This window comes from Oncorhynchus mykiss, chromosome 4, assembly GCF_057628025.1.
Source record: "Oncorhynchus mykiss isolate SJ-2025 chromosome 4, ASM5762802v1, whole genome shotgun sequence".
NCBI lineage: Eukaryota > Metazoa > Chordata > Actinopteri > Salmoniformes > Salmonidae > Oncorhynchus > Oncorhynchus mykiss.
The window spans coordinates 75925930-75944242 of NC_143025.1; the positions used below are offsets into that span (position 1 = coordinate 75925930).

At 43.6% G+C, this 18313-nt stretch overlaps 1 protein-coding gene across 7 annotated transcripts; it reads right to left on the bottom strand.

Moving 5' to 3' along the window:
* Positions 1 to 12281: 12281 nt before the first annotated feature.
* cep57l1 (centrosomal protein 57, like 1) lies at positions 12282 to 17560 on the bottom strand. 7 transcript variants are annotated; one of them, XM_021600708.3, is made up of 11 exons: positions 17081 to 17560; positions 16050 to 16224; positions 15757 to 15921; positions 15170 to 15291; positions 14462 to 14557; positions 14287 to 14364; positions 13999 to 14088; positions 13830 to 13907; positions 13489 to 13733; positions 13190 to 13334; positions 12282 to 13039 (listed from the first exon to the last, which is right to left on the bottom strand). In XM_021600708.3, the coding sequence occupies exons 1-11, from the start codon at positions 17081 to 17083 to the stop codon at positions 12818 to 12820; spliced, it is 1419 nt and encodes a 472-aa protein (XP_021456383.2). In that variant the 5' UTR covers positions 17084 to 17560; the 3' UTR covers positions 12282 to 12817. The 7 variants fall into 7 exon arrangements, with proteins under 7 accessions (XP_021456383.2, XP_090089171.1, XP_090089170.1 ...); XM_090233045.1 differs by having other exon boundaries at positions 14462 to 14545; positions 17081 to 17275; XM_090233044.1 differs by having other exon boundaries at positions 15757 to 15918; positions 17081 to 17204.
* Positions 17561 to 18313: the final 753 nt, after the last annotated feature.

Genomic DNA, 18313 nt, shown 5'->3' on the forward strand with positions numbered 1-18313 from the left:
GGGTGCAACAGGTCAGCACCTCAGGATTAAATGTCAGTTGGCTTTTCATAGCCGAGCATTCAAAGTTAGAGACAGCAGGTGCGAGAGATAGTCGAAAACAGCAGGTCCTGAACAAGGTAGTACATCCGGGGAACAGGTCAGGGTTTCATAGCCGCAGGCAGAACAGTTGAAACTGGAGCAGCAGCACGACCAGGTGGACTGGGGACAGCAAGGAGTCATCAGGCCAGGTAGTCCTGAGGCATGGTCCCGGGGCTCAGGTCCTCTGGGAGTGGAGGGAGAGAGAGAGAGAGAATTAGAGGGAGCATACTTAAATTCACACAGGACACCGGATAAGACAGGAGAAATACTCCAGACATAACAGACTGACCCTAGCACCCCGACACAAACTATTGCAGCATAAATACTGGAGGCTGCGACAGAAGGGAACCCGAGGGGGGCGCCAAACGGGAAGATAACGTCAGTGACTCAACCCACTCAAGTGACGCACCCCTCCTAGGGACGTGATGGAAGAGAACCAGTTAGCCAGTGACTCAGCCTCCGTAATAGGGTTAGAGGCAGAGAATCCCGGGGGAGAGAGGGGAACCGGCCAGGCAGAGACAGCAAGGGTGGTTCGTTGCTCCAGTGCCTTTCCGTTCACCTTCACACTCCTGGGCCAGACTACACTCAATAATAGGACCTACTGAAGAGATGAGTCTTCAATAAAGACTTAAAGGTCGAGACCGAGTCTGCGTCTCTCACATGGATAGGCAGACCATTCCATAAAAATGGAGCTCTATAGGAGAAAGCCCTGCCTCCAGCTGTTTGCTTAGAAATTCTAGGGACAATTAGGAGGCCTGTGTCTTGTGACCGTAGCGTATGTGTAGGTATGTTTTTTATTTAAAAATTTTATTTAACCTTTATTTAACTAGGCAAGTCAGTTAAGAACAAATTCTTATTTACAATGACTGTCTACCAAAAGGCAAACACACATCATGACAAGAGAGACTACACTACATAATGAGAGACCTAAGACAACAACATAGCAAGGCAGCAACACATGACAACACAGCATGGCAGCAACACATGACAACACAGCATGGCAGCAACACAACATGACAACAACATGGTAGCAACACAACGTGGTAGCAGCACAAAACATGGTACAAACATTATTGGGCAGAGACAAGAGTACAAAGGGCAAGAAGGTAGAGACAACAATACATCACGCGAAGCAGCCACAACTGTCAGTAAGAGTGTCCATGATTGAGTCTTTGAATTAAGAGATTGAGATAAAACTGTCCAGTTTGAGTGTTTGTTGCAGCTCGTTCCAGTCTCTAGCTGCAGCGAACTGAAAAGCAGAGCGACCCAGGGATGTGCGTGCTTTGGGGACCTTGAATGTGACTAGCAGAACATCTAGCTGCTCGAGAGCACCCTTACCTCCCGATATATAAATGATGTCTCCGTACTCTAGCATGAGTAGGATGGTCATCTGAATCAGGGTTAGTCTGGCAGCTGGGGTGAAAGAGGAGTGATTACGACAGAGGAAACCAAGTCTAGATTTAACTTCAGCCTGCAGCTTTGATATGTGGTGAGAGAAGGACAACATATCGTCTAGCCATACTCCCAAGTACTTTTATGAGGTGACTTCCTCAAGCTCTAAACCCTCAGAGGTAGTAATCATACCTGTGGGAAGAGGGGCAATTCTTCTTACCAAACCACATGACCTTTGCTTTGGAGTTGTTCAGAACAAGGTTACAGGCAGAGATAGCTTGTTGGACACTACAAAAGCTTTGTTGTAGAGCATTTAACACAAAATCCGCGGAGGGACCAATTGAGTATAAGACTGTATCGTCTACATATAAATGAATGAGAGAGCTTCCTAATGCCTGAGCTATTTATTTTATTTTATTTTTTTTATTTTACCTTTATTTAACCAGGCAAGTCAGTTAAGAACAAATTCTTATTTTCAATGACGGCCTGGGAACAGTGGGTTAACTGCCTGTTCAGGGGCAGAACGACAGATTTGTACCTTGTCAGCTCGGGGGTTTGAACTCACAACCTTCCGGTTACTAGTCCAACGCTCTAACCACTAGGCTACCCTGCCGCCCCTATGTTGTTGATGTAAATCCCTTGGTGACAGGCAGTGGCTGAGACAGCAGGTTTTCTGACTTTTCACACTGCACTCTTTGAGAGAGGTAGTTAGCAAACAAGGCCAAAGACCCCTCAGAGACACCAATACTCCTTAGCTGGCCCACAAGAATGGAATAGTCTACCGTATCAAAAGCTTTGGCCAAGTCAATAAAAATAGCAGCACAACGTTGCTTAGAATCAAGGGCAATGGTGACATAATTGAGGACCTTTAAGGTTACAGTGACACATCCATAACCTGAGCGGAAACCAAATAAACAGGTCAAAATAGAAACAGGCCTATAACAGTTAGGATCAGCTTGATCTCCCCCTTTAAATAAAGGATGAACCGTGGCTGCCTTCCAAGCAATGAGAACCTCCCCAGAAAGGAGACACAGGTTAAAAAAGGTCAGAGATAGGCTTGGATGATAGGGGCAGCAACCTTAAAGAAGAAAAGGTATAAACCATCTGACCCAGATGGTTTTTGGGGGTCAAGTTTCAGGAACTCCTTTAGCACCTCAGACTCAGTGACTGCCTGCAGGGAGAAACTTTGTAGCGGGGCAGGGGGAAAAGAGGGAGGAGCGTGTGGGAAAGTCGCATTAGAAGGGGTGGGAGATGAGGAAATGTTGGACGGGCAAGGAGGCATGACTGAGTCAAATAGCAATCCTGACTTAATGAAGTGGTGATTAAAGAGCTCAGCCATGTGCTGAGGGACATAGACAGCTGTAAGGTTTATTCTCCAGATCTTTAACAGTTTTCCAGAACTTCTTGTGAGAGAGAGATCTGCTCCCTAAAGTAACTAACTTTGGCCTTCCGGATAGCCTGAGTGCACGTATTTCTAATTTTTCTGAACGAGAGCGTCAGCCTGAGTATGCGTGTGCCGAGCCTTTTGCCAAATGCAATTATTGAGGTGGAGTAATTCTGCAAGATCACGGTCGAACCAGGGGCTGAACCTGTTTTTAATTCTCCTTTTCTTTATGGGGGTCGTGTTTGTTAACAACACCATTGAACACATCAAAAAAGAAGGTTCAAGCTGATTCAATCCCATTTTACATTTTTGCTCATTAAGGTTTTTTGGCAAGCGTCTATAACAATTCAGGACAGGTCGTTTCACTGAGCAGCCATTACGAACACAGGCTGTAAAACAGTGATCACTAAGGTCATTACAGAAAACACCAGACTGATCAGGATTAGTTGGGAGGATAACATTAAGAACAGTAGCCTTTTCTGGGTGTTTGGAGTCATACCTTGTGGGATTGGTAATAATCTGAGAAAGAGTTAGGGAGTCTCATTGCTTTAGGACTTGGTCCAGTGGTTTAAGCATGTCCCAGTTTTGGTCACCTAGCAGGATAAATTCAGACTTAGTGTAAGGGGCCAGGAGAGAGCTTAGGTAGGGTACAGACCGGTGCTGATGGAATACGATAACACCCAGCAACAGTCGACAAAGAGCTATTTGAAAGTTAAATGCTTAAAACCAGCAAATCAAATTGTTTGGGGACAGACTTGGTGGAGACAACCGAGCACTGAAGCTGATCCTTGGTAAAGATTGCCACTCCCCCACCTTTGGAAGATCTGTCTTGCCAAAAAAGGTTATAACCAGAAAGGTTAACATCAGTTCTCAAACACTCTTCCCTCCAGGTCTTAGTAATGACCAACACATCTGGATTGGAGCTGTGAACCCACACTTTCAATTGATCTATTTTAGGTAATAAGCTTCTATTGTTAACGTGCAGAAGACCCAGGCTTTTACGAGAGCAGAAATCAGTGCAGCAGATATCAGAGCACAAGTCAGAATTGGGGCTAGCAACAGTAGATGGGCCAGGGTGTACATGCACATTTCCAGATATCATCAACAGTAATACAATGTATGGCAGGACCAAATCGCAGAGATAGGTAGAAGCAAGCCTGTGTAGTGCTTTGTAGGTTAGCAGTAAAACCTTGAAATCAGCCCTAGCCTTTACAGGAAGCCAGTGTAGAGAGGCTAGCACTGGAGTAATATGATCACATTTTGGGGTTCTAGTCAAGATTCTAGCAGCCATGTTTAGCCCTAACTGAGGTTTATTTTGTGCTTTATCCAGGTAGCCGGAAAGTAGAGCATTGCAGTAGTCTAATCTAGAAGTGACAAAAGCATGGATTAATTTTCTGCATCATTTTTGGACAGAAAGTTTCAGATTTTTGCATTGTTACAAAGATGGAAAAAACTGTCCTTGAAATAGGCTTGATGTGTTCTTCAAAAGAGAGATCAGGGTCCAGAGTAATGCTGAGGTCCTTCACAGTTTTATTTGAAACGTCTGTACAACCATCAAGATTAATTGTCAGATCCAACAGAAGATCTCTTTGTTTCTTGGGACCTAGAACTAGCATCTCTGTTTTTATCTGAGTTTAAAAGTAAAACATTTGCTGCCATCTACTTCCTTATGTCTGAAACACAGGCTTCCAGGGATGGCAATTTCGGGGCTTCACCATGTTTCATCGAAACGTACAGCTGTGTATCGTCCGCATAGCATTGAAAGTTAACATTATGTTTCCGAATGACATCATCAAGAGGTAAACTATATAGTGAAAACAATAGTGCTCCAAAAACGGAACCTTGAGGAACACCGAAACTTACAATTGATTTGTTAAAGGACAAACTGATATCTTTCCGACAGATAAGATCTAAACCAAGCCAGAACTTTTCCGTGTAGACCAATTTGGGTTTCCAATCTCTCCAAAAGAATGGAGAGATACCTGTCTTGTGCCTAACCAGAGTGTTCTGTAGTCGGGCAAATCCTGTCCAGAAAAATTGTGTTTTCTCTCTTTTACTCTCCACCCCCTTCCCTCCCTGTCTCTCTCTATCTCTCTCTGTCTCTCACCTCTGCTTAGTGCTAACTCACACATAACAGGATATTAAAGAGGAAACTGGCACAGGAACTCTTACCCCTGGCTTCATATGCAAACAGTGACCTTGATATTACTGACTTAATTAACACCAGCAGAAGTTAAGTCCATAACCCATTAAGAAACCAAACTGATCAATTATACTGGACCAGAGTTCTCTCTCTCTCTCTCTCTCTCTCTCTCTCTCTCTCTCTCTATCTCTGTCTTTCACATACACACATTACTTTTTTTTGTCAAACACTCAGTCCAGTGTCCATTGTATCCTACTCTCTCAAACTAACAGGATGCGTGGCCAGTTCCCAGGGCCTGCTTACTTTGCAGAAAATGCCAGTGCGAGAGAAAGTGTGTGTATTTGTGAATGTGTACATATGTATTCTTCTTTGAGGGTGTATATGTGTGTTTGGAGAGCATGTTTTATGTGTGACTGGGCAAATGTTATTATTCTTCCCTCTGATCAGAAGCGGCACTCGAGGCTGCAGTTGTTTTCCTTCAACCAGAGAGCGAGGTTACGGGAAAGGCCAGGCATTTTGGACTCTGAGTACTAGGTCCTTTCCATCTTTCCATCCAAAACAATCTAACGCCCTGCACTTAGTGTGCAGTGGACATGGATGGTCGATGAGCCACATGGATGTTCTATTTCAGTCCATCTCTTATTTATGACCCCAGATGCCCTTTAAGGAAGAGGGGGAATCTCCCAGTCAGTCGATGACTAAGCTCATCCACCTGCTGAATCTCTATTCGAGCCTGGGGACGAGGTTACTTGATGACAAATCAACTCACTGTGAACACTATTTGTTGTAGACCAAGGAATCATCAACTAGATTCAGCTGCGGGCAGATTCTATCTTGAGCTGACGGTCAGGGGGCCGGAACATAATTACAAATAATTTGTGGACTGCAAACTGACCGTAAGAAGCCCAAACAGATATCATGTTTGACTGAAACATAATCATTTCAAACCTTGTTTACATTTGTATACCATCACATACATTGAGTATACAAAACATTATGAACACCTGCTCTTTCCATGACCAAGTGAATCCAAGTAAAAGGTAGGATCCCTTATTGATGTCATGTGTTAAATCCACTTCAATCACTGTAGATGAAGGGGAGGAGACAGGTTAAATAAGTATTTTTAAGCCTTGAGAAAATTGAGACATGAATTGTGTGTGTACCATTCAGAGGGTGAATGGGCAAGACAAAAGATTTAAGCGCCTTTGAGTATGGTAGTAGGTGCCAGGCGCACCGGTTCGTGTCAAGAACTGCAACGCTGCTGGACTTTTCACGCTCAACAGTTTCCTGTGTGTATCAAGAATGGTCCACCATCAAAAGGACATCCAGACAACTTGACACAACTGTCGGAAGCATTGGCGTCAGCATGAGCCAACATCCCTGTGGAACGCTTTCGACACCTTGTAGAGTCCATGCCCCAAATAATTGAGGCTGTTCTGAGGGCAAGGGTTCCTAATGGGGGGGGTCCTAATGTTTAATATACTCAGTCTATTATCTCTATATCTTGTGTGAGAATACTTTGGGAAGGATTTCCTAAATTGGAATCACTTGGAGCTGGTGTTTTTACAGTCTCTTATGTCCAACAATGGGCCGACAGTTGGGGAACACTGTTGTAGACTGACAGGGAATTTGTCTTGTGAAATCATTCAAGCTGGAGTGCTTCACATTATTTGCTCTGTAGATATTGTCAGTGATTTAAACAGACAGATATATATACAGTGAGGGAAAAAAGTATTTGATCCCCTGCTGATTTTGTACGTTTGTCCACTGACAAAGAAATGATCAGTCTATAATTTTAATGGTAGGTTTATTTGAACAGTGAGAGACAGAATAACAACAAAACAATCCAGAAAAACGCATGTCAAAAATGTTATAAATTGATTTGCATTTTAATGAGGGAAATAAGTATTTGACCCCCCCCCCCCCCAATCAGAAAGATTTCTGGCTCCCAGGTGTCTTTTATACAGGTAACGAGCTGAGATTAGGAGCACACTCTTCAAGGGAGTGCTCCTAATCTCAGTTTGTTACCTGAATAAAAGACACCTGCCCACAGAAGCAATCAATCAATCCGATTCCAAACTCTCCAACATGGCCAAGACCAAAGAGCTCTCCAAGGATGTCAGGGACAAGATTGTAGACCTACACAAGGCTGGAATGGGCTACAAGACCATCACTAAGCAGCTTGGTGAGAAGGTGACAACAGTTGGTGCGATTATTCGCAAATGGAAGAAACACAAAGGAACTGTCAATCTCCCTCGGCTTGGGACTCCATGCAAGATCTCACCTCGTGGAGTTGCAATGATCATGAGAACGGTGAGGAATCAGCCCAGAACTACACGGGAGGATCCTGTCAATGACCTCAAGGCAGCTGGGACCATAGTCACCAAGAAAACAATTGGTAACACACTACGCCGTGAAGGGCTGAAATCCCACGCCCGCAAGTTCCCCCCTGCTCAAGAAAGCACAAATACATGCCCGTCTGAAGTTTGCCAATGAACATCTGAATGAATCAGAGGACAACTGGGTGAAAGTGTTGTGGTCAGATGAGACCAAAATGGAGCTCTTTGGCATCAACTTACCTCGCCGTGTTTGGAGAAGGAGGAATGCTGCCTATGACCCCAAGAACACCATCCCCACCGTCAAACATGGAGGTGGAAAAATTATGCTTTGGGGGCATTTTTCTGCTAAGGGGACAGGACAACTTCACCGCATCAAAGGGACAATGGACAGGGCCATGTACTGTAAAATCTTGGGTGAGAACCTCCTTCCCTCAGCCAGGGCATTGAAAATGGGTCGTGGATGGGTATTCCAGCATGACAATGACCCAAAACACATGACCAAGGCAACAAAGGAGTGGCTCAAGAAGAAGCACATTAAGGTCCTGGAGTGGCCTAGCCAGTCTCCAGACCTTAATCCCATAGAACATCTGTGGAGGGAGCTGGAAGTTCGAGTTGCCAAACGTCAGCCTCGAAACCTTATTAATGACTTAGAGAACATCTGCAAAGAGGAGTGGGACAAAATCCCTCCTGAGATGTGTGCAAACCTGGTGGCCAACTACAAGAAACGTCTGACCTCTGTGATTGCCAACAAGGGTTTTGTCACCAAGTACTAAGTCATGTTTTGCAGAGGGGTCAAATACTTATTTCCCTCATTAAAATGCAAATCAATTTATAACATTTTTGACATGCGTTTTTCTGGATTGTTTGTTGTTATTCTGTCTCTCACTGTTCAAATAAACCTACGATTTAAATTATAGACTGATAATTTCTTTGTCAGTGGGCAAATGTACAAAATCAGCAGGGGATCAAATACTTTTTTCCCTCACTGTATATATACATATACTGAACAAAAATATAAACACAACATGCAACAATTTCAAAGATTGTACTGAGTTACAGTTCATATAAGGAAATCAGTCAATTGAAATAAATTCATTAGGCCCTAATCTATGGATTTCACATGACTGGGCAGGGGAGCAGCCATGAGTGGGCCTGGTAGGGCATAGGCCCACCCAACTGGGAGCCAGGCCAACCGACTGGGAAGCCAGGCCCACCCAATCAGAATGAGATTTTCCCCACAAAAGGGCTTAATTACAGACATAAATACTCCTCCAGCATTTTGCTTTTATATTCTTGTTCAGTGTATATATATTTTTACTGTCCATTTATATATATATATATATATATATATATATATATATACATATATATAAATGTTTAAGCCTTACTGTAGGTTGAAAGACGGCTGCCAACAGTCCAGCGACTGTGTTTTGGGACTTTCACACACCCACAGCAACATACCTGGCCCTGGCAGAATACAGACATTACTCTGGCCTCCCACTCTGGCTGCTACCGACACCACTCTGCTTTGTCCACTGGTCAGGAGATTGAGCAGGAGGGGGAGGGAGAGAAAGAAAGTAATAGAGGGAGGTGAGAGAATGGAAAGGGATATGGAGTAAGGGAGTTGAGAGAGTGAAAACGGGGAGAAAATAAGAGAATGTATGGGAGTGGGTGAGTCTGGTGGGGGAGAGAGATTAAATGATTGTGAGATGGGAGGGAAAGATAGACAAAGGCCAGGGCTCATCTGAGCTAACTTGATTTCTGCTCCCAGTGCTATTCGATAATCTAATAAAACAGTATGAGACAAACCACTGGATTCAGTACTGCTCTCTCTGACCCGCTCTCTGTGCGGTGAGATGCAGTGAGCTCCAAATCACAGAGAAAATACCAGAACCCAGTGATGGCAGATGTATAGAAGTGAATCAAATGGACGGTAAAAACAATGAGTGCCAGCTGAACTCATCTCCCATGACTCAGGGCCCTGTACAGCCAGTTCAGGTCGGGGTGGAGACCAAGCCGGCCACGTCTGCCTTTTTAACTTTTACAATTTAGGTTTTAATTTCAATTGAACCCTGGGAAAGCAGACCACCGCCCTAGGGATACAAATTTGACCACACACACACCTGCAGCTTAAGGACCATAGTTGGGGTCGATTAATGGTTGGACCACAGAGTGTTTTGGTGTCTGGGGAGTGGCTAAGGACTGAGGTCATTACATGGGTAATGTCTGAGACTGAGACAAAGCCTCCCTGTGTGTCTGTTTGCTGGGTATAACGACAATGACACAAAACCATGGTCAAATGTTAAGATGAGGCTCTCTCCCTGGGATAACTAATCATTCTGAACTTGAGATGATTCTGTAAAAGTGTTTTTTATAGCTCAAATTGTAGTCACAGTATGAAGACACACACCCTGCTGATTTGCTGGCACTCGATTAGGCACAGCTCTTGGCTTCTCCAGCCCCTATGGGCAGAGCCCAGCCCATAACATAGCAGGTGATTACTGTATAGAAATCCCCAGTCAGTCTAGGATAACTCCTAACGAATGTCTGTCGTCATCATCATCCGTCCCATCAGTGATGGGCAATGCTTTTCCACCATTTTATCTTGTGTCGATAGAGAATGAGAGAAGGAGCACTGTGTGTGTGTGCGCGTGTGTATAAGTCAATGGTGTGTATACAGACATGTGAAAAAGTAAGTACGCCCCCTGGAAAGTTGTCTTTTTTTGTAAATATTTGGACAGATGGATATGTAGTCTTCACTTCAACACTATTGACAGATAAAGGGAACCTAATTTAACCAATGAAACATTATACTTTGCAATCATTTATTCATCAAAAGAAATTAACAGAAATGCAATTCCATAGTGGAAAAAATAAGTACACCCCTAGCTTCCATAGCTGGTGTTGCCCCCTTTGGCTGAAATAACTTAATGTAGCCGTTTCTTGTAACTGTCTATCAGTCTCTTATATCGACTGAGAAATGTTTCCCCATTCTACTGTGTCAACCGTGTCATGTTCGAGGGATGTCTTGCATGCAAGGCCCACTTCAAGTTCCCCCACAGCATTTGGACAGGATTGAGATCTTGGCTTTGACTCAGCCATTCCATAAACCTCCATTTCTTCTTTTTGAGCCATTCGGTTGTAGCTTTACTTTTGTGTGTTTTGGATCATCATGGTTGACTAAATGATGGCAAGTTGGCCAGGCCATCAGGCAGCAAAGCAGCCATAAACCATAATGCCACCGCCTCCATGTTTTAGGGTTGGTTTGAGGTTCTTCTGTTCAAAGGCAGTGTTTTGTTTTTGTCAAAGATGGTGTCTGGCATTGCAGGCAAACAACTCCACCTTTGACTCATCTGTCCAGAGCACAATGTTACAGTAGTTTTGGTCTTTACCCAGGTGTTGTCTGGCAAATGTCAGTCTTGACATTCTTTTTTGAGAGCAGAGGCTTCTTCCTTCCTGACCTCCCATGTTGGCCAAGTTTGTGCAGTCTCTTTCTGACAGTTGACTCATGCACTTCGACACTGATTATGGCAAGAGGTCTGTAGATCCCTTAATGTTACCCTGGGGTTCTTAGAGACTTCTATGGGCATCTTTTGTCAGAATTTGGTGGGACGATCTGTCCTAGGTAGATTGCCAGTGGTCTGGAGTTTTCTCCATTTGTAGAAAATCCATCGGACAGTGGAATGATGTACTTTGATTGCTTGGAAATGGATTTGTAACCCTTCCCAGACTCACTGGCATCAATAATGTTTCTTCTGAGGGCCTTGGAGGTGTTTTCATCTTGGCGTGATGTGTTACCACACAGCAATACGGTTAAAACCAAACCAGACCAAGTTTCTAATCTTTATGGAAGGCTGAGCCCAAGGTGCTCTAATGAATTCCTAATAATTTGCATCTGTTTTGGTGCACCTGATTCTAATTCTAGCCTTTTTAGGTGATGGTAAAGCTAGGGGTGTTCACATTTTTTCTGCTTAAGAAACTTGTATTTTGTTTATTTTAATTGCATTAACATTTTCAAAGTAATTTTTTTTGGTGTTATTTGTTAAATTGGGTTACCTTTATCAATAAATGTGTTTGGAATTTAGCCCAAATATCCATGTGTCCAAATATGTTTAAAAAAAACACTTTCTAAAGGGAGTACTCTTTTTCACAAGACTGTATATACTGTTAACAGAGTGTACAGTTTTGTGTGTGCTTGTTTTGGAGGATAGACTTGGTTCACTCGACCTCCCTCTATGGGGGTTCTAAGTCCTCTTGCATATTGCATATCTGGTGTCCCCTGAGCTTTGAGGCCACTGTGAATGGAAACAAAGACTGAAAGCTCATCTCAAGTCTCACTTAGTCTACATTTCCAACTCCAGCCTGTCTCACATTCAGAGTCAGTCTGTGTGCTAGTCTGTTTCTGCTATTTCCAACCTCCACCTTATGGAGAAGGACTTGTACCCAAGCTAACTGTACTGCACCACCTCAGTATTCCTGTGGTCAGAAAGACATAGATGCTCCTTCGTGCTGCTGTTGCTGTTGACATAAGCTTTCTCAAACAGAACAAACCGCATGGGTTGACTTTCAGATAAGGAAGTCAGCCGTATGATGCTTATATTGGGTATTATGAAGCTGGTCATACCCTACGCAGTAGGCCTTATGGTAAGTGTCAATAGGTTTCATAATACCTTGTCTAGGCAAGGTTTGATACTGGAGAACAATAGGGGAATGTCAGTTGTCTATTAATGTATTGTAAAGAAATACTGTAGTCTATGTCCCTAAATTAAATAAGTCATAATTTCACAAGCTGAAATAAATGACTAACTGTAGTAGGGCTGGAGGCCCTAAAACTACAAAAACATAAATGGTGGCCTCTTCTTACCTCTAGTTTCCTATCCAGGAGAAACATCACCATCTAGTGGATATGGACTGTATGTGACCATTAGGGCACAAAACATTGAACTGAAGTAGTCTGGCCAAATCTGGCTTTAATAGATGAATGAAAATCACACAAAAGGTTGAGGTAAAACAAAAGTCTAGTCTAACACTGTTATATTAAGTGTTAATTAGACAAAAACATAACTATTTTTGTACATGTACAATGTGTATAACAAAACAAACATGCATAACAAATACAAGAAATAAAAAGTAACTTCAAATGCAATAATATAATTGAAATAAAATATGCCCCAACGCATCACGTCAAAGCTCGCAAGAGAGAAAACTGGATATAAAATGTTTATTCTTCAAGGTGAGACATTCATTGGTCATAAATATCTGTTTAGAAAACATCTGACAATGCAGAAGCTGAAAACCACAATGGGGGATCCACAATGCTTTGCTTCTGTGGCTCCCGAAGTCAGTCCTGAAGGACCCCTATGTATGCAGGCTTTCATCTCCATCGCCCATTGGTCATAATTTGTATATAATCCAGTATGGTTTGAGATTAACCTGTACAGAGCGGTCCTTCAGATCCAGCTCTGATACATGCTGCCCTAGCTATGACTCCCAGGTGATGTCATCTTTCTTTAGGCTAGTGCAGAGTCTCTGGGTCTCTCTGAGCAGCTGGAGGTTCTCCTCCTGACCCACCCCAGTTCTCTTACCCCCCCGTGAGGTGGTCTTAACTGGAGAGGGGGGCAAGGATCTCACCCCACTCCCCCCCTTAGCCCTGCCATCCTCACTTGTCGCCCGCCGACGAGGTTTCTGTGTAAGTTTGTCCACCTGAGTAGGGAGGAAACACAGGGAGAGGTCATACAGTATTATTAGACATGTCAAAAAGAAAGTCCTTCCCCAGTAATCCTCCTCCCTACCCCTCCTGCAGAATATCCCCTCATTCCTCCCAACTCCATCTCTGCAGTATTATGTACGTACAGTCTGCTGGTGTTTGCGGAGCTTGGTGATCTGAGATCCCTTCTCCTCCATCCTCTTGACCAGCAGCTCTAGCTCCCTCTCCAGGTCCTCCCTGGTGTCCCGACGCCGCGTCTCATCCATTTGACAAACCAGCTCTTGGTGCTCACTGAATTACACAGACAGAAATATTAAACACACTCAGTAATGTGTGTTTAATAATTAATGTTAACACACTATCAGCCCCCTCAAAAATCAGTCACAAACCTGCATACACATTGTCCACAAACGCACACACACTCTTAGCTAGTGGTAGTACTCACAAGCTCATCTGTCCCAGTTCGTCCTGCAGTGCCAGCAGTAGCTCAGACAGAGAGCCCAGAGCAGGATCTGCCGGTCCAGGGGGAGAGGTGGAGGTGGATGGGGCCCTATGGAGGGCTCTCCTGGCCCCAGCGGAGCCAGACCTGCGCAGGGAACGCACCCGCTCACACAGGTGGGGCTGGTGGTGCTTCATCATGTGGAGGACACTCTGCATGTTAGCATGCACTGAGTGGCTGGGGCTTGTCGACTAAGAGAGAGAAAGATAGGGAGAGATGTAGAGCTCAGTCAGAGGGATTCTCTCAACAAACCCAATAAATTCTTGCAAAGTAAAATGCAGACGTACTGTTCCAGCTACGAAGGGCAGTTTATTTTTGGGGAAACATGGTGGTGCTGGGGCCTCTTGCCGCACCAAACTCGTTTTCTGAAGAGGAAATGTTCAGACATTGTTATGTAGCACAAAATAAAGTTAATTGCAGTGCACGTCATTAAGTTCTGGTGATTGAATGTAGTACCTTGAAGGCATTCTTGGACTTCTTCTTTGGTTTAACCTCATCCGGGACTGCAGGACACAGGCGGAGGTTAGTCTCCAGCTCCCTCTGCAGCTGTTAAAGGATATTTGGGCTTGATAAAAGTGGAACCTTGTGTGTCCGATCATCGGTCATGATGAAAAAAGTAACGTTCCCTATACTTTCAATGTATTTTTCCGCAAAAGGCTGGTAACCGCTATCGCAAAATAAAATAAAGTTAAAACTGTTTAGCCTCCACTATACCACTGCTTGTGTATGTGTTATTACACTAACCTCATCTGCTTTCTCCTGCACAAGTTTCCGCTCGTGTTCCTCTTCCAGGAGTTTCTGTTCCAGCAGCTCAATTTTCCTCTGAGGACAACAGAGAAAAGATGAGAGATTAACTTTTGATTTACCATCACAGACTATGGTTAGTTATGCCTCATTCAACCAAAGCACCATTGGTTACCTCAGCCACAGACTGTGTCTTGGACAGTTTCAGACAGTCCCTCTCCAGTTTCTCCAGCTTCTCCAGCGGAGTGTGGGCATGCTTCTGAAGGGACAACTCCAATGGATAAACAGACACGTGTTAATCTAGTCTGATGCAGCAAAAATAACATGCAACATGTCTGCCTAGATGATGAGGAACTGGTGAACAGAGGCCAGCAGATTCACATTCAGCTATATCTATGGACAGCTGTGCTCTGGGTGTACGTAAATTCAGAGCGTTGTCAGATTGTCCATTCATAAATTCAGAGCGTTTTGCTCTCGGAGCGTTCAGAGCCACACTGGACACTCTGGCCGAGGAGTAGGTTTGATCCGAGCAACGGCAGTCAAGCACCCAAGCTATCTGGCTTCATTTGGCTAGTTTGCTAGCTATTTCTAGACACAAATGAGAGGACAACACAGTCTGACCATTGTACTCACCCTAGCTAACACAGCTGGTTAGGCTGTTTTCATGTTATCTAGAGTGTTGGTGTCTGTAACTGTGCTCCTGACAACAATTGAATTACGTTTTTTTTGCTGACATTGACTGACACCGGCCATACTCAGCAAGTGTTGCGAGTTTGTAAAATTCATAAGTTATTCTGCGCTCTGACACACTCATATGAAAGTGCTCTGAAATCAGAGTCGATAGCCAGAGTGAGTTTATGAACACACCCTTAGTGGCATGTACCTGTTTCTCAGTCAGAGTGTTCTTGTCCTTCTCTGCATTCTCCACCATCTTCCTCATGTAGTCCAGCTGCTTCTCAAGGAGCTGACAGCGAGCTTCCGCAGACTGAAGCGGAGTGACCCGCTCTTAACACAGACAAAAAACAGGAGTGAGAGATTAGACAGTTCCTTATCACCATAAGCATCATTCTGAGTACAGAGCAACAAGAGGCACAGACATGGCAAATAGAAATCAAACCAGATGGACATCAGCAATAGATGGGAGAGGTTGAGGAAGAACTGGTGTAAAAACAAACTATTGTAAAATAGACTGTGTCCATAAAATGTATATAGTATGTATAAGCTGTAAGTAGAGGCCTAAGCGTTGTTGTTCACTAGTTTACTCCAATTAGGGGAGGGGTGGTAGGGTTAGAAAGTAATAAAGGAATACGTATGGGGGATTGGAAGTGATGCAGACAATTACATTGATGGAAGATACAATCTATCTGCAATATTAAAGCTGATCTACCCCCCTTAAAAAAACAAAAAAAAAACCAAGAGGAACAGAGAGTGAGTTGCGGATATACAGTATATAGTCTCAAAGTCAAGTACCTTTCTTCCTGGAGCCATCTGTTTCTGTAGTGTTGCATGGAGTGATGGAGCACTCATATCCATGGGCTGCCTGGGAGAACTGTTTGACGTTCTTCTCAGCCTGCTTCCTTTCCAGCTCCAGACGACGGATCTTCTCCTGGAGGGTCTTGAGAGCAGCAATGACTGCTACCGGGGAGAAAAACACCTACCGTTAGTAACCAAGCTACAACCATATGCATAATAGTTAGACCAAGGACCTAGAACAGCAGACAGTCCCAGAAGTAAAGGCATTTCATTGTCTACATTGTGCCTACCTTTGCTGCCAGCATCAGGCGTAGTCCGATACACCTGCGGAGTGATGTTCTGCAAGTTCATGACCGTCTTGGTAAGGGGTGCAGGGGCTTCCCAGACATATGAAGGAGGTGACAGCCTATCTGGAGGCTGGTAGTAGCTCCCTATGTAACTATTTTTGGAAGGGGAGTCCAGCAACTAGATAGAAAAGCAGCATGGTTGAATGACTTAGCAAAGACACCAGCATGAAGACCACCCACAAGAGTGCTAAACGTGCCCAGTCTTAGCAAGGTGGCAACGCAGCTGTTTTCAAAAAGACAAACAAACTCTCCTGGAAACACATCGAACGTTCCATTGTTCCTTTTAGCAAGCTAGTCTCAGTAGCTAGCGTGACAACCATGACCCAAACAAAGATAACCGGCTGCAAACAGCAGCACTTGCATCGCTAGCTAGCTAACGTTAGTTACGAGGAAGGATAGCTTGCCAGCTAGCTATGTGTTGACTAACTAACGTTAGCTAACACGAAGCATGTCTAGAGTTATTTTGCTAACTTAGCTATGAAATTGTCTCACCTGATCTTGATAAGCCTCCATATGTAATGGTAGAAAAAATACCCTCGAAATAAAATACAAATATATGACATGTATTATTTATCTGGTTCCGATTTGTTGACTTTGGATGGCTAAACTTCCAAACGATGACAGCAGGCAGTTCTTACAATGAACATTTCCCTCCTACACTCTTCCTTTTACCGCTCTCTGGTTCAGCCTGCGCAGTGGGTTCTCTGCGCACAGTTTATTCTAGGCACTATCCACTCAAAAGATTGTCTGCTACAACAGATGTAGGGATAAAATAATACTGTAATGCAGACCCAGTATAATATATTAATCAAATGCGCTTGGAACCGGAGCATAACTTAAATGTATGAATTTATCAGTCTAACAAGATTTAAAAGTCTGAACCAATGATTCAATTGATTGAAGTGGCCCTTCAACCAAATTATGCAAAATATTTGGTCATGGAGAATATTAGTCGGAAAATTATATTTTCATACCATCAGAAAGCTGTCAAAGCTGAGAGGCAGGCAGCCTGTTTGCAGATGATGATGATGACGATGATGAGATGCAGATGAATGCGCAGATTTCTTCACATGCACACGTATGGGTTTTCAGAGCTTTGTGGTACGTTTATAAAGGAACGGAATAGCATGTGCCTGTCTGGCACTAGCCACCTGGTGACAGTCTTGAATGAGACAGCAGTTTTCCCACGTCCCACTGTGGTAATCTCCCCATCACAGACACCCTGGCTGGATGTTTAGTCCAAATTATGGCAAAAACCTCAAACGATGATGGCATTCTCTCCTTACTCTTGTGAATGGCACTATATTTTCATATATAAAAATACACATTTCTATATTCAAAGAGTTGTAATGGTGGCACTGTTGCAAATAGTATTTAAATGTCTGTGTCACCTGAGGTTTTGAATTGCTTGTCTGTGTAAAAGCAAAGTGGGGGATGTGTTCACTTCTAAAAATGTTGTTAATTTACGTTTATGATAAACAAGGGGAAGGGGGGGCTCTGCGCAACAACAATCACTATGTCTGCTGGGAAGTGTATTTTTTAATACCTGTTCATTCCCGTTTTTTATGTGGGTCAGATTGCAAAAATAATCAAACTCCCATGTTTCCCCTGTCGTGGTTATGGGCACGCCGTACACCATACCTATTGGTGAAGATCTGCATAGATCCTCCTTCTTTGTATTATGCAGTAGACCATTGGACATGAGTCTTTCCAATCAACTGTCAACTCAAGTTGCTGCTCTGTATAATGAAATCTGCCTCCGTATTTCAGTGCAGACTCAAGACTTCCTACGGCTGCAAGATCTGTGCAAAATAATGTGAATCAAGTAAGTATTTGTGAATGACACCCTTCGTTTGTAAAATGTACTGAAAAATGAGGGTATATAACTGCCGTTGTGCTATAGATATTTGTACAATATTCCTGTTTTGTAACCAGCTAGCTACTGTTAAAAGGCTTAAGACAGAGAGGGCGAGAAAAGATTGAATGGGCATTTTGGCTAGCTAACCAAACCTGCCTTGTAAACCAGATACCACACATCTATAACTAGATAATGAGACTACAAAAACAAAGTGCAATGGATGTGGATACTGTCAGATCAGTGCCAAACATTTTGGAAGTACATAGGAAACATGTTTTTATTTTTGCATGTTGAACAACATTACTAGCTGCCAACGGACTGCAAAACGGCTAACTAGCGTTGTAGCTAC

Excerpts from the sequence above, each read along its gene's own strand:
- cep57l1 (XM_021600705.3), bottom strand. The coding sequence starts at position 16,619 with ATGGAGGCTTATCAAGATCAG. Across the intron at positions 14,558-15,169 it reads ACACTCTGACTGAGAAACAG|TTGTCCCTTCAGAAGCATGC; the intron begins GTACATGCCACT and ends TATCCATTGGAG. Across the intron at positions 14,089-14,286 it reads TGCAGGAGAAAGCAGATGAG|CTGCAGAGGGAGCTGGAGAC; the intron begins GTTAGTGTAATA and ends ATCCTTTAACAG.